The following is a 15,791-nucleotide window of genomic DNA, read 5'->3' on the forward strand; positions in this document are numbered from 1 at the left end:
AATATCTAAGTAGACCCTCCTAAGGGAGAAAAAAGGCATCATACAGACAGGGCAAGAAACAAGAAATCAAGAACTGAAAAATTCTCCTCTGTTAAACAAAACCTAAGCTAGAGGTCTAGAATAAGCTGAACTGAATGTCAAAGAACATATAGACAGCAAAGTCACCCAGCAAGAAAATCCTAGGCAAAAAAAGTGAAAACAATCTCCAGGATAGACTAATTAAGGAAATTAAATGCCTAGACACCAGCAAAAAATAATGAATCATACTAGGAAAATTGAAGATATGGCCCAGTGAAAGGAACAAAGCAACAATTCAAATGACACACAGGAGTTGAAACAATTAATTCAGAATGTTCGAACAGACATGGTAAACCTCATCAAAAATCAAATCAATGAATTGAGGGAGGTATAAAGAAGGCAAGGGATGAACAAAAAGAAATCAAAAGTCTGAAAAAACAAAATCACAGAACTTATGGGAATGAAAGGTACAGTAGAAGAGATGAAAAAAACAATGGAAACCTACATTAGATTTCAAGAGGCAGAAGATAGGATTAGTGAACTGGAGGATAGGACTTCTGAAATCTGGCAAGCAAAAGAAACTGTAGGGAAAAGAATGGAAAAATATGAGCAGAGGCGAAGGGAACTGAATGACAACATCAAGTGCACGAATATACATGTTGTGGGTTTCCCAGAAGGAGAAGGGAAAAGGAGGAGAAAAACTAATGGAGGAAATTATCACTGAAAATTTCCCAACTCTTATGAAATTACAGATCCAAGAAATGCAGCAGGGCGGGCCGCGGTGGCTCAGCGGGCAAGAGTGCTTGCCTGCCGTGCCGGAGGACCCCGGTTCGATTCCCGGCCCCAGCCCATGTAAAAAACAAACAAACAAACAAAATATAATAAAACAAGAAAATGTTTAAAAATGTTTCCCTTTCTTCCTCCCTTCCTTCCTTCTCTGTCTTTCCTTCCTTTAAAAAAAAAAAAAAAAAAAAAAAAAAAAAAAAAAAAAAAAGAAATGCAGCATACCCCAAACAGAATAGATCCAAATAGATGTACTCTAAGGCAGTTACTAATCAGAATGTCAGATGTCAAAGAGAGAGAATTTTGAAAGTAGCAAGACAAAAGCAATTTATCACATACAAAGGAAGACCAATAAGACTATGCGTAGATTTCTCAGCAGAAACCATGGAGGCAAGAAGACAGTGGGATGATATATTTAAATTACTAAAAGAGAAAACTGCCAACCAAGAACCCAGCAAAAGTGAGGGGGAAATTAAAACATTTTCAGACAAAAAATTGCTGAGAGAATTTGTGACCAAAAGACTGGCTCTGCCAGATATCCTAAAGGGAGCACTAGAGACAGATAGGAAAAGACAGGAGAGAGAGATGTGGAGAATCAGTAAAGGTAAACAGAAGAAAAATTAGATATGACATAAATTCCAAAAGGCAAAATGGTAGAAGAAAGTACTGCCCTTACAGTGATAACACTAAATGTTAACGATTAAACTCCCCAATCAAAAGACATAGACTGGCAGAATGAACTAAAAAACAGGATCCATCTATATGTTCTTTATAGGAGACACATTTTAGACCCAAGGATATACATTGGTTGAAAATGAAGGGTTGGGAAAAAAATATTTCATGTAAATAACAATCAGAAAAGAGCAGGAGCAGCTATATTAATATCCAACAAATCAGACTTCAAATGTAAAACAAGTAAAAGAGACAAAGAAGGACACTATGTATTAATAAAAGCAACAATTCAACAAGACATAGCAATCATAAATATTTATGCACCGAGCCAGAGCACTCCAAAATACATGAGGCACACTGAAAAGAGAAATAGACACTTCTACTGTAATAGTTGGAGGTTTCAATTCCCTACTCTCATCAAAGGACAGAACCTCTAGATACAGGACCAATAAAGAAACAGAGAATTTGAATAATACAAAAACGAACTAGACTTAGACATTTTACACCATTACACCCCACAACAGCAGGATACACCATTTTCTCAAGTGTTCATGGATCATTCTCAAGGACAGTCCATATGCTAGATCACAAAGCAAGTCTCAATAAATTTACCAAGATTAAATCAAACAAAACACTTCCTCAGATCAAAAAGGAATAAAGTTGGAAATCAATAATAGGCAGAGGGCCAGAAAATTCACAAATATATTGAGGAGCAACAACACTCTTAAACAATCAGTGGGTCAAGGAGGAAGTTACAAGAGAACTCAGTAAGTATATCGAGGTAAATGAAAATGAAAACACAATATATCAAAACTTATGGGATGGGGCCATGGTGGCTCAGCAGGCAGGAATGTTTGCCTGCAATGCCAGAGAACCTGGGTTTGATTCCCGGTGCCTGCCCATGTAAAAAAAAAAAAACAAAAAACTTATGGGATGCATCAAAGGCAAAGTGCTAAGAGGGAAATTTATTGCCCTAAATGCCTATATCAAAAAAGAAGAAAGAGTAAAAATCGAGGAATTAACTGTTCACTTGGAAGAACTAGAGAAAGAACAGCAAACTAACCCCAAAATAAGCAAAAGGAAAGAAATAAAAGATTAGAGTAGAATTAAATGAAATTGAAAACGATTGAGAAAATCAACAAAACCAGAAGTTGGTTCTATGAGATAATCAGTAAGACCGATGGATCCTTAGAGAGGTTGACAAAAAAGAAGAGAAAGGATGCAAATAAATAAAATCAGAAATGGAAGAGGAGACATAACCACTGACCCCACAGAAATAAAGGAGGTAATGAGAGGATACTGTGAAGAAACTATCACTTGCCCAGTTTTAGAGGGATATCAGATAGTATCCTCAATTATTTGATCAGGCTATTAAAATGCTTCTCCCTTATCTAACTATATACCTCTGTCAAGCTGCATTGTCTTCATATTCTTCAACTAAAATAACTCATCAAAACAGACTGAATGCAGAAGCAGATGAGTTGCCTGATAGCTTCTATTATGCCAGACATTAAAGAAATTTGCAAAGATGTAAAGTAATGCCACTCTTCACACTAAATTTATTTTCTAAAGTTACTTTCCATAAAAACAGTTTATTTTTGATAAAGGATAATGAGTTCATTATTATTATTTTTAATGAATTTATAAATAAATATTAACTGTAAAGATGCCCTGAGACTAAAATGTGTGAGAACTGCTATAACTTCCTATCCATCCTGGGAAGTAGACAGAACTGGTTTTACCTACTTTCTACTAATGAATAAAGAGAAAGTTAAGTAGCTTGCACAAGATCCCTAACACAGTGTTCACAACTCTGACTGCCTATGAGAAACATCTGGGAGCTTTTAAAATATCTAATAATTGTTCTGGGATGGGCCCAGGTATGATTCTCAAATGTCCAGCCAGGGCTGAGAGCCACTATCCTAGAGAGTAACAGGGAAATAAATGATTAGGTTTCATGTTTCCCCAATACCAATCTGATGAGCAAACCCACAAAATATATTTTCTTTTGATATTTAGATCATATCATTGTAGGTCTGATATTGTAGGTCAAAAAAACCACACAAAGTTAAATAGAAAAATTCTACTGCATTTCATTTTACTTACAGGATTCTTGCTTTGCCATTCAACGGGACAACTGTAATCTTGCATGATCCAGGGATGACTCAATAGATTTTTCACAGAAATCCGCTTCTTTGGGTCCACCTAGTGGCCATCAGGAAAAAAGAGAGAAAGATTAACATTTCAAATGAGAACAGAACACTTTCCTCCTGAGAACTCAAAACTCATCAGAACAGATGTAAACTTTATCATCACAAAAATGCTGTCAAAGACCTTAAAATGGCCTTGGAATAAATTCTTTAAAGAAAGGCAATAGGAGCATAAAAACTATAGCAACGAACATGGGACTTAGAAGATAAATGTTTAACAAACATGAACTTCATTGGTATGGACATTATTCATGAAGTTCAGTCGATCTATTGTATGATGTAATAGTCTGAAAAACCTATTCACAAGAAATATTCACCAATTTAATATTCAAGCAGCCACAATGTGGGGCATTCATACCAAATATGTGATCTCTACCTCTGATGAGCTTACAATCATACAAAACAAGTTGAAAAGCACACCTTTCTTTTCCAGTTGTAATTTTCAAATGTGAGAGAAAAATTAATCAGCAAAGATTAAGGTTTTTTGGAGTCTAAAGAAAAGGATGAGGCATTTTCAATCTCATTATGGAGATTTGGTGGTCTAGCCCTACTTAAGGTGGGTGAGCCTGAGACAAATTATGAATAAAATGTGGAGATTAATAGATGGAAAAACTGAAGATATTTGTAACATACAATAATGAAAAAAATATTGCACTAATAAAGTACTCATATTTTCAAACTGTTTCCTATCAATCTCATCTTATCCTCATAATACTACATAGCAGTAAGGCTAGGCTCAGAAAGCCTGTTTTATAGATTAGAATCAGGTGGCTTGCTCAGTGGCAGGGAGGATACTGAAACTTCATTCCCATCTTTCTCTCTGAGAGACTCATCCTACGAAATCAATGGTTTTCCAGTTTTCCAAAGTATAGTCTCAAAACCAGCAGCCTCAACATTATTCAGAAGTTCAAATTCTCAGACCCACCCCAGACCTATTGAATTGGACATTCTGGGGGATGGGGCCCAGAAATCTGTTTTGTTATGCTTTGAAAATACCGGATTTAATAGAAAATATCACATTGTGAACAAGCTCTTTGACCATTAGCTTAAAACAGAATGACAGTAACAATCATGTATAAAAGCTTCAAACAGAACTGAACGAATTGGTACCAAACAGCACAAGACAGTGGTGAGAGCCAGGCTCTAAAAAGTCTTTCCTAGAAATAGAGGCAACAGCAGCTGCAAATAGGCACAAAGACAGGCAGGAGGAGGCAGTACCTACTCCATGAGAGAGTAAAAGGAAAGCAGAGCAATACACTCATCTTATGAACAAGGGGTGAAGGACAAATGGACAGAGGGGTTGTACTTCCTGATGCTCTGTAAAACAGACAACATCCCATGAGCCTGAGAGGGTTTCTAGAAAGGCACAGTACTCTCAGTGAGGGAAAGAATATAAGGCAGCTTTACAAGTATTTTGCATGTTAACTTGGCATTCAGCTCTTATGGGAGCAGGAGAGCATATCACTCATGTTTTATGTCTAAGTTGCTTGTCCTGGCTCCCACCACCTTGACTGAACACCAACACTGAAATCGTGGCAGTGTCTGTTGCCCCAGTGAACCTCCCACCTTCCAATGAATGTATAGTTAAAGAAAAGAACTACAAAGAGAACTTTGAACAAAAACACAAGGCGCTGATGGCATAAGAGTTTCAAACTTCCTCCTCCTGGTGCTAGAGGGTATGTGAGAGAGAGGAGTTTGACATGGCTGGGCCCACTGAGGCTCTGGGTTCATCAGTAAAAGCCTCCTTAGTGCCACCCCTACCCCTACCATTCAAATCCTCCCCCAAAGGCTCCTTCAAGTTCATAAAACGTCAGCTCTGAGAACAAGAAAAAAACAGGAAGGGAGGAAGGGAGGGAGGAAGGGAGGGAGGGAGGGAGGGAGGGAGGGAGGGAGGGAGGGAGGGAGGGAGGGAGGGAGGGAGGGAGGGAGGGAGGGAGGGAGGGAGGGAGGGAGGGAGGGAGGGAGGGAGGGAGGGAGGGAGGGAGGGAGGGAGGGAGGAAGGAAGGAAGGAAGGAAGGAAGGAAGGAAGGAAGGAAGGAAGGAAGGAAGGAAGGAAGGAAGGAAGGAAGGAAGGAAGGAAGGAAGGAAGGAAGGAAGGAAGGAAGGAAGGGAGAGTTTTTTTTCCATAGCACTTATTACTGACCAGAGGAAACTATTTCCCTATACTTATTTTAGACAATCTAGGGCAGTGATTCTCAAATAAGGTGGCGGTCCTGCTTAAAAGGTTCTCAAGACTCTCCAGAGAGGTTCTGCCTAGTATACAAAGCCCCTAATCCCTTCTCAACTGAGAATGAGTGCATGAAGTGATAGAGGTTCCTGAAGGAATTATGTTGTTCATGTGAACAGTGTCAGAGGCAGATAAAAAGTTAAAAAACTCCTAACCTAGGTGTGGAAGACATCAAAATGGTGGAGTACATTTTTCAGAGATTTTTTTCTGAGTCAGAGTAGGCTACAAACAAGTCATTCTCCAGGTAGCCAAACTATAGAACAAGGCTCCAAGCTTCCTAGCCAAGAATAAAAGTTTCATCCACTTATTTGGAATAATAATTCTAGATTAAAGAAGTACAATTCTATTCTCCTAAAGACCATTTCCAGAAGAATCTGTCGAAACCTATGAGGTATTAGATACTAGGTGCAGCACAGGCTAACCACCATATGGCTTCTTAGAAGACTGGCTTTTCTCTACTTCCTTCTCTTTGACACTGTACAGGGGCCCACCAACTTGTTATGAACAAGCATTTAAACTCTGAAATACTTGATGGTCTTCATTTTCAGCTCTAGGGTAGCATCCTTGTCACACACAAGGATGCCGCTGGAAGGCAGACACAGTCTCCATGTGGCTCACCCCCTCTTCGATGGCCTTGAACAGAGTAAATGTCTTATGCATGCTCATAACGAGGATCATCACCTCTCTAGTATCGATGACGGTGTCCCTGTCAGGGCCACGATGGGCACCTTGGAGAGATCTTCATCGAAGAATCTAGTACTGGCAGGATGATGTCCAATAATTCTGTTTCAAAGAGTTTAAGAGCCACACACTAGATCATAGGGTGTATTCAATTGTATATCAGCTCATTCAAGCACTTATTCAGTATCTATTATATACCTAATATGCAAAAGTAGGAGCAAGAAAATGGATAAGAGCAGAGCAACAACTGATTAGAGAAGACAATGCTCAAGAAAAAACTTTAAAAACACACCACTGGGATGAGGGGGAATAGGGAGTTATTGCTTAATGGGTACAGAGTTTCTATTTGGGATAATGAAAATGTTTTGATAATGGTGGCAATGATGATAGCACAATACTGGGAATATAACTGACATGAAGTGAATTGTGTATTTGAAAATGGGAAATTTTAGGTTGTAAATGTGATACCAGAATTTTTTTAAAAATAGGTTAAAATGGAAAATTTTATGTCATAAATAAAGCACACATAATAAACAAAACAGAACAAAACAAAAAACCACACCAGGAAAGCCATATGGTAGAGTTACAAAAAAAAAAAAATCGGGTTTGCAATACAATTAAGAAGAGATCAAGTACAGGATATCTACCAAATAGATATAACTAATGGACATTCTTTAAGCTAATAGATAAATGGTGTCATAGAACCATAGACATCCTTCATATTTGGCTGAATCAACCCAGTAATTCCACTTCAGTGTCTATAAGGAAAAGAATTGAAAACAGGATTCAAACAGGTATTTATAGACCAATGTTCATAGCAGCATTACTCACAATAGACAAAAGAAGGAAGCAACCCAACCTTCCTTCAACAGACGAATGGATAAACAGAATGTCAGATATTATTCAGCCAGAAAAGGAATGAAGTTCTGATACATGATACAAAATAGAGAACCTTGAAGAGATCAGGTTGTAAAATAAACCAGACACAAGAGGACAAATATTATAAAATTTTACTTGTATGAAATACCTAGAATAAGCAAATTCAAAGAGACAGAAAGTAGATTATAGGTTGCCAGGGGTTGGGGGCAGTGTGGGCAAGAGGGACAATGTGTAGTTATTGCTTAATAGACACAGAGTTTCTGTTTAAGAGTAATGAAAAGTTTTAGTAATGGATGGTGGTAATGGCAGCAAAATATTGTGAATATGATTAGTATCACTGAATTGTATACATGAAAGTGATTTAGAAAGAGGAATTTTGTGTTAGATATTATCACAACAAATTTTTGTTTAATTGGATCAAACAGTGGCCATAGCTGTTATTTAAAAATAAATTAAAATCATTTTTAAATAAATTAAAATTTTTACCTGTAGCATCTGTTGGAGAAGCAGAATACTACTGGGAGAAAGCCACTTAGGAACTTCGTATTTCCCTCTCTACAAAAAACAATGAAAACAATGAACAGATTTAGGTTCAACAGCCTTGACACAAACTTCTAAGATAACAACATGCTAGAGGTTTACTTCCAAGCTTGAAGATTTCATCCCACGATAAAATTTAAACATTATTACTAACATAAGAAATCTATTTTATGCCCTTAAAGAACAAAACCCAATAAATAAAATACCATCGTCACCTTTACATTAACCACATATCAGAGAAGGTCTGGAACACAGAGACTTTAATAATGGAAAACATACATCTTATAAAGATTTAGCTTCATAATATGTATAAGAGAACTGCAAGTATACACTGTAGTCATTTTTTGTATTATTGAAGTAAATTTTAATTTATAATCTCAGAGTAATTATCAGTCGGCAAAATGAAATAGTAGAAAAGCATATTTTAGAGTCGAGAGGTTACTCTGGAGGCTACTTGTGGTAGTTAGATTCAGTTGTCAACTTGGCCAGGTGAAAGCACCTAGTTCTGTTGCTGTGGACATGAGCCAATGGTAGGTGAATCTCATCTGTTGCTAATTACATCCGCAGTCGGCTAGGAGGCGTGTCTGCTGCAATGAGTGACGTTTAACTTAATTGGCTTGTGCTTAAATGAGAGAACGCAATGTAGCACAGTCTAGCAGCTCAGCATTCCTCATCTCAGCACTTGCAGCTCAGCCCGGGCCCTTGGAGGTGGAGAAAGAAATCACCCCGGGGAAAGTTGTTGGAACCCAGGGGCCTGGAGAGAAGACCAGCAGAGACCATCCTGTGCCTTCCACGTAAGAAAAGAGCCTCAATGGAAAGTTAGCTGCCTTCCTCTGAAGAACCAACAAAATAAATCCCCTTTTATTAAAAGCCAATCCGTCTCTGGTGTGTTGCATTCCGGCAGCTAGCAAACTAGAACACTACTCTTAACCCAAGCTTCAGCTAGATATTGCTATTTACCATGGTTTGCCTGACCTCAACCAAAACTACTCCCACCAACCCAGCAACACCTAGGGCATTATCTGAGAATATACAAAGGTTCCATGCACTATGATTACTTTCCAGAAACCTACAATTACTGTCCAGTTGGGTTCCCAGGCCTGATAAGTCTTAAAACCCAGAAGGCCCAGTCTCTTCAGAACAATTAGCTCCATTACCCTATTCCATATTATTGATAGCCGTTTCCAACAAGAAAAAGTTGGAATGGGAATAACCCAAATACCCTTAAAGACTGGGAGAAAGATCAAAGGAGAAGGTGGAGCTATAACAGAAAAGACAAGATTTAACAAATGAGCCTGATTGCTGAATCACTGTATTGATATTTCTTTTAGTCTCCAGTGTCTTGGAGCAGCTAGAAGTAAAAATCTAAAATTGTAGAATTGAAATCCATACCAAACTCTGAAATCTGTTCTACAACTAATTGTTGCGGTGTGCTTTGAAATTTATTGTTTTTTTGTCTGTATGTTATTTCTCACAATCAAAAAATTAAAACAAGAAAAGCACATTTAGTGGCAGGATATAAACTGTGATTAAAAACAAGTCATACCCGGGGTGCAAGGGTAGTTCAGTAGTAGAATTCTTGCCCACCATGCAGGAGACCTGGGTTCAATTTCCGGTCATGAACTTCCCAAAAAACAAACAAGCAAGCAAAACAAATGAAAAACAAACAAACAAAATTCAACAAATGGTGCTGCAATAACAGGATACTCACATGGAAAAGTAATGAAATGTGACCCCGCCATACAGCATACAAAAAAAAAAGTAACACCAAAAGGGGGAAAAGAAGTGCAACAAATAAGGCATCAATGGCTGAGAGAGTTTAAATAGAGTCAAGAGACTACTTTGGGGGTCACTCTTACAAAAGCTTCAGTTAGACATTGCTACCTATCATAACTTGCCAGATCCCAACCAAAACCACTCCAGATAATCCTAACCATATCTACGGTATTATATAAGACTCTACAAAGGTTCCATATACTACGGTAACCTTCCAGAAACCACAACCTCCCTGGATGGATCCCTGGACCAGATAAGTCCTGAGACCTAGAAGGGCCCAGTCTCTCCAGAACATCAACTAGTTCCATCCCTCTATCCCACATTATCGACAGCCCCTTCCAATATGAAAAAATTAGAATGGGTATAGCCTTAAGAGTGGGAGAAAGATCAAAGGTGATGGTGGAGTTATACAGAGAAGACAGGCTTTAAAATGAGTACGACTGCTGAATCATTATATTATTTCTTTTAGTCTCCAGTACTTTAGAGCACCTAGAAGTAAAAACTTAAAATTCTGGAATTTTAGCCCATACCAAACTCCAAAATCTGTTTTACAACTAATTGTTCTCTGTGCTTTGAAATTTATTGCTTTTTTGTATATACATTATTTTTCACAAAAAAGAAAAAAAAGAGTTGAAAGAAATTTTTAAAAAGTCACATATCATCCACAATCCAGAGTCAATTGAGGAGAACTGATAAAAGCTAATTTCTAAAGCAGAACTTACTAAAACAAGAACTTCTTTAAGGAATGTTAGTGATCTGGAGACAATTCTCTATAACCTAGTTTATTCAGAAACTATGGCCACCCAGCCATCAGCCAAGGCCAGGCACTTGTAAATAGTAATACATGATAAAACATCCTTTGGAGTCAACCTGCCACACACCCCTTCTTTAACAATTCATAGGAAATGACACAATAATTTCTCATAACAGAAGTCAAATTGTTTAAGACTCTAGGATAATAGGTAGATTTGAGAAAAAAAAATAAGATTGAAACAATTAAAAGTATATACTAAATTAATTTCATGATTAAAGAGTTAATGGCAATACAAAACCATTAGAGTACTTAAAGCCTGCGTGCTTATTTTTAGAATCTAGGCATGACAGCAAAGCCAAAAATTAAACTGACAGATGACAAAATAAAAATTCGACCTTTCTGCACAACAAAACACCACTAACAAAGTTAGCTAATAACAAATTGGGAAAACTCTTTTCCAACTAAATGACAAAATAATTATGTTTAATCACATAAAGCTCTCAGAAATCTTTAAGATTTAGCTACCACTACCAAACTTATTCTTCCAATATTCCTTCTCATCTCAGTAAATGGCAAAAGCATTCTACCAGCTGCTCAGGCCAAAAACGTTGGAGTCATAACTCTTCTTTCTCTCACACTCCACTGAGCAAAATCTATTGGCTCTATGTTCAAAATATATCCAGAATCACTTACACTCTCCACCACCATCAAACTCATCCAAGGACCTCTGTTGTTGCCCAGATGTGGCTTCAGTCTCTCAAAGCACAACTGTGCAAGTGAAATCACTGCCCTCCCCTCTAGGTGAGACATGACATCCAGGGGTAAAGGTCTTCCTGGAGACATGGGAAAACACTCCAAGGGATGAATCCAGACCTGGCACCATGGGATCAACAATTACATCCTGACCAAAAGGGGGGAAAGAAGTGTAATTAATAAAGAACCCGTGGCAGAGAGAGTTCAAATAGAATCGAGAGGCTACTCTGGAGGTTGCTCTTATGCAAGTTTCAGGTAGACCTTGCTACCTATCATAACCTGCCAACCCCCAACCAGGACCATTCCAGCCAATCCTAAAGAACACCTAGGGCAATATATAAGATTCCACAAGGATTCCAGACACTAGAGTAACTTCCAGAAACCTACAACCTCCAGGTGGGTCACTGGTCCAGATAAGTCCTGAAACCTAGAGGGCCCAACCTCTTCAGAACATCAGGTATCTCCATTTCCCTACCACTTATTAGTGACAGACCCTTCCAATATAAAAAAATTTAGAATTGCCATAGCCCAGACAACCCTAAGGAGAGGTAAGGAAAGATCAAAGGTGACGGTGGAATTATACACAGAAGATAGGACTTAAATGAATATGAATGCTGAATCATTAAATTGATAACTCTTTTACTCTCCAGTATTTTAGAGCAGCTAGAAGTAAATACCTAAAATTGCGAAATTGTAACCCATGTCAAACTCTGAAATATGTTCTACAACTAATTGTGGTGCTGTGCTTTGAAATTTTTAACTTTTTTACATATATGTTATTTTTCACAAAAAAGAAGGAAAAAAGTCGATTGTGATGATAAAAAAGTATTTAAGCTCTCTAGCCTCCTATATTCTGGAGCAGCTAGAAGGAAAAATATGAGAGGACTGTATGGTAGCCCATGACAAACTCTGGGATTTGTCTCATAACCCGTTGGCGAAGAATACTTTGAAAGCTATTGCTTTTTTATTTCTTTGCTTTGTATACATGTTATACAATACAATTTAAAAAAATTTAAAAAAAAAAACAAAACTCATCCAAGCCCTACTATCTCTTCACTGCAGATTACACTACCACTGTGCCCAACAGTCTATTGTCCACTTATACCATCAATGTTGTAAAACACTGGATCACCATGCTACAACATGGATGAATCTTGGAGACACTGTGTTGACTGAAATAAGCCAGACACAAAAGGACAAATATTTTATGATCTTATAGAGACAAAAATTACGATACAGGTTACCAGAGGCAGAGATGGGATTATGTAACAGAGCATTAATGCTTAATTGGTACAACGTTCCTGTTTTGGGGTGACAGAAAAGTTTTGGTAATATATAATGGTGATGGTAGCACAACACTGTGAATGTAACTAATGCCACCGAATTACATATTTGAAAGTGGTTAATTTCAACCTAAAATGGGAAATTTTAGGTTGCGTATATGTTACCAAAAAAAACCTACCCCCTCCCCCCAAAAAACTCCACCATAGAACTGTATGATACAAAGAGTGAAGCTTAATATTAACTATGGACTACAGTTAATAATTATAATAATACTAGTTCATCAATTGTAACAAAGTTACCACTACTGCAAAATGTTAATTATAGGGAAAACTTTGGGGGCTATATATACAAACTCTGTGATTTTTAAATGATTTTTCTGTAAATCTACATCTGCCTTAATGAAAAAAAATTTTTTGAGCAAAAAAGCATTGAAGGGCCATGGTGCAATGGTGGCTGATTGGCAGAATTCTCACCCGCCAAACTGGAGACCTGGGTTCGATTCCAGGAGCCTGCCCATAAAACAAAGCAAAAAAAACAAAACAGGACTTCTAAAACAAAAAACACTGAGTCATGTCACTCCACTATTCATCTCTCCAATAGCTTCTCGACTCATCGTGAATTCCAGCCTCCCTACGCCATCTCTGGGGATCTGTGTGGTCTGTATCACAAAATCCATGACACTTTTTGTTACTTTTCAAACGCACCTCTTAACTCTCCTCTCACTCACCAAACTACAGTCACATGTCAAACACAGACCTGACTTAGGGCCTTTGCATTTATTGTTCCCTCTACCTATATAACGCTTTCCCCAAATTCACTTAAATACACTTATCAGTGAAAACTTCTGACCATCTTTACAAAACAGCACCCTCCACAATCATTCCCTAGCTCACCTTCACATCTAACTTACTTTACAGTCCTTACCACTACTTGTCACATTATATATTTATTTGCTTATTTTCTGCATTACCACATTAGAATAGACTTTGTCTATTTTGTACATCTCCAGGACTCAAAATACTGCTGGCCCTAGGCACTCAATTAATATTGGTTGAATAAATGAAGAAATGAGATAAAAAGCCATACTCCTCAAAAGAAAAATGGGCAAAGAATTTTCACAAGTAATTCCACACAAAAAAAGAGCTTTTAAATGGCCAAAAATGATGAAAATAAGTTCATCTTCCTGAGTAATAAAAAATTAATTATACCAAAAATAAAATACCACCTGTTATCTATTCAACCAGCAAATTTGCAAAACACAAAATATTAGTGAGTGCTAATAATTCAGGGGCAAGAGTACTTATATATACAACTAATGAGTATAAACCTTTTGAAAAGTAATTTGGAAATATGTATGAAAAACATTCAAAAATTCATATCCTTAATATAGTAATTTCACTTCTAACAATTTATCCTAAACAAATCATTTGACACATAAAAATTTATAAATAGTAACTTAACCACAGAATTGTGATTTGGGAACTAAGGAACACAGTCTTAAGGGCAAACTCCAGAGGGTCCCAAAAGTGCAGCCTCCAGAGGATCACCCAAACTAATGAAAGCAAACAAAAGCTCTTGACTAGATCCTTGACTAGAATACAGGTCCAGGGAGACAAGGGAAAACACACACACACACACACACACACACACACACACACACACACACACACATAAGAAGATAAAGAAAAAGGAAAATGCTAACAGTAACTGAACAAGGCTAGAAGGATGGATGGAGGTAGGTGGGGAAGCCATCAACTAGCACCAGCATTGGGGTTCACTGCTCTGCATTTATGAACTGTCTAGGACATGATCTTTGCAGAAATTACTCCAGCTTAAATATTAAGGAGAGCAACAGACAGGTATAGGGGGTCATGCAACAGGCTGAATTTTTATTAAGTCAATGAAATAATCAAAGCCATAAAGAAGCACTAGCAACCAATGAATTTAAAAAGAAAAGGTATGAGAAATGATGATCATACATCTATGTGATGATATTAAGAATTACTGATTGCATATGTAGAATGGAATGATTTCTAAATGTTGTTAGTTAATTTTTTTTTAATTAATAAAAAAAATAAAAAAATAAAGAAAAGGTATGATGTCAAAACAAACTGCTCCTGACTCAGCCTCTCTGATGAGAGCAGACAGGCTAACCTACAAAGTGTTTCACAGATTATCTAGAAAAGGAAGAACTTTCATTTCACAATTGACATTTAAATATCATTAAAATTTTCATTCCTGGCTGGACTGTAGGAAGATGGTGCTTAGGAAGCTCCAAGCTTCAGTTCCTCCATCAGAATAATTAAACAGGCAGAAATTGTCTGAATCAATTATTTTGAAATTCTAGAGTCTAGCAGAACACTGTGTAGCACCCAGAGACATGCAGGAGGAAAAGGCTGGTAAATTGCAGTAAATACCAGTGAATTACAATCTCTGTGCAGTGGCTGTGTCACCCACACCCCAGCCTCCTGACAAGTAGCAGTGAGGCATTCACTACCTTCTGGAGACAGGATGGGAATATAAAGACCTAGTTCACCAAGATCCAAGGGCGTATGGTCCAATTGCTGACCATTCCTTTTGATTAGCTACTTCAGATCTCTTGGTGGCCACTGTTCTAACCTGCCTTGGGCACAATGCAGAGGAGATTTGCTTTAAGTCCTACAGTGGAATACCCTGGAGAAGGAAGTCTGTTGCCTAGGGAGTAGTGAGGGCATTCAAATTTCTATAATACAGGAACTCCTAAGGCCACCAACAAGAACAAGCCCAGGACAAGACACAGGCCCAGAAATGACAGGCAGGACCCTGCACTATGTATTCAGCTTGGGCTGCCCTACCAGTTAGGAGGGCTAAACATTGAAAGAGAGCACTAGGCAATGCAGAGCTAATTTGTGAACTCTGAAAAGTACTTTTTGCATTAGTTTATTGAGTTTTGTACTTCCTAGCACTAAAGTAAATCTCTGTCATATCACTAGTTGAATAGAAACTCAAGAAACAAAAAGCTAAGGGTCTAAAACCCAGAGTTAACTTTTAAAAATATTAAAACGTACAGTGTGATTCCATTCAAAATAGCAACTAAAAGAATCAAGTACTTAGGGATGAACATAACTAGGGAACTAAAGGACTTGTACACAGAAAATTACATAACATTGCTAAAAGAAATCAAAGAAGATCTACATAGGTGGAAAGAAATTCCCTGCTCATGGACAGGAGGGTT

At 37.6% G+C, this 15,791-nt stretch overlaps 1 protein-coding gene across 6 annotated transcripts in view; it reads right to left on the bottom strand.

The window, feature by feature from the left end:
- MELK (maternal embryonic leucine zipper kinase) overlaps window positions 1-15,791 on the bottom strand; it is a 207,344-nt gene that overhangs the window by 57,639 nt on the left and 133,914 nt on the right. For all 6 annotated transcript variants that reach the window (XM_077147691.1, XM_077147695.1, XM_077147694.1 and 3 more), the window contains 2 exons: window positions 7,957-8,025; window positions 3,580-3,678 (listed from right to left, as the gene is read on the bottom strand). In XM_077147691.1, the coding sequence (XP_077003806.1) occupies window positions 3,580-3,678; window positions 7,957-8,025 (168 nt within the window). The remainder of the gene's footprint in view (window positions 1-3,579; window positions 3,679-7,956; window positions 8,026-15,791) is intronic.

This window comes from Tamandua tetradactyla, chromosome 2 (assembly GCF_023851605.1).
Source record: "Tamandua tetradactyla isolate mTamTet1 chromosome 2, mTamTet1.pri, whole genome shotgun sequence".
Classification (NCBI taxonomy): Eukaryota; Metazoa; Chordata; class Mammalia; order Pilosa; family Myrmecophagidae; genus Tamandua; species Tamandua tetradactyla.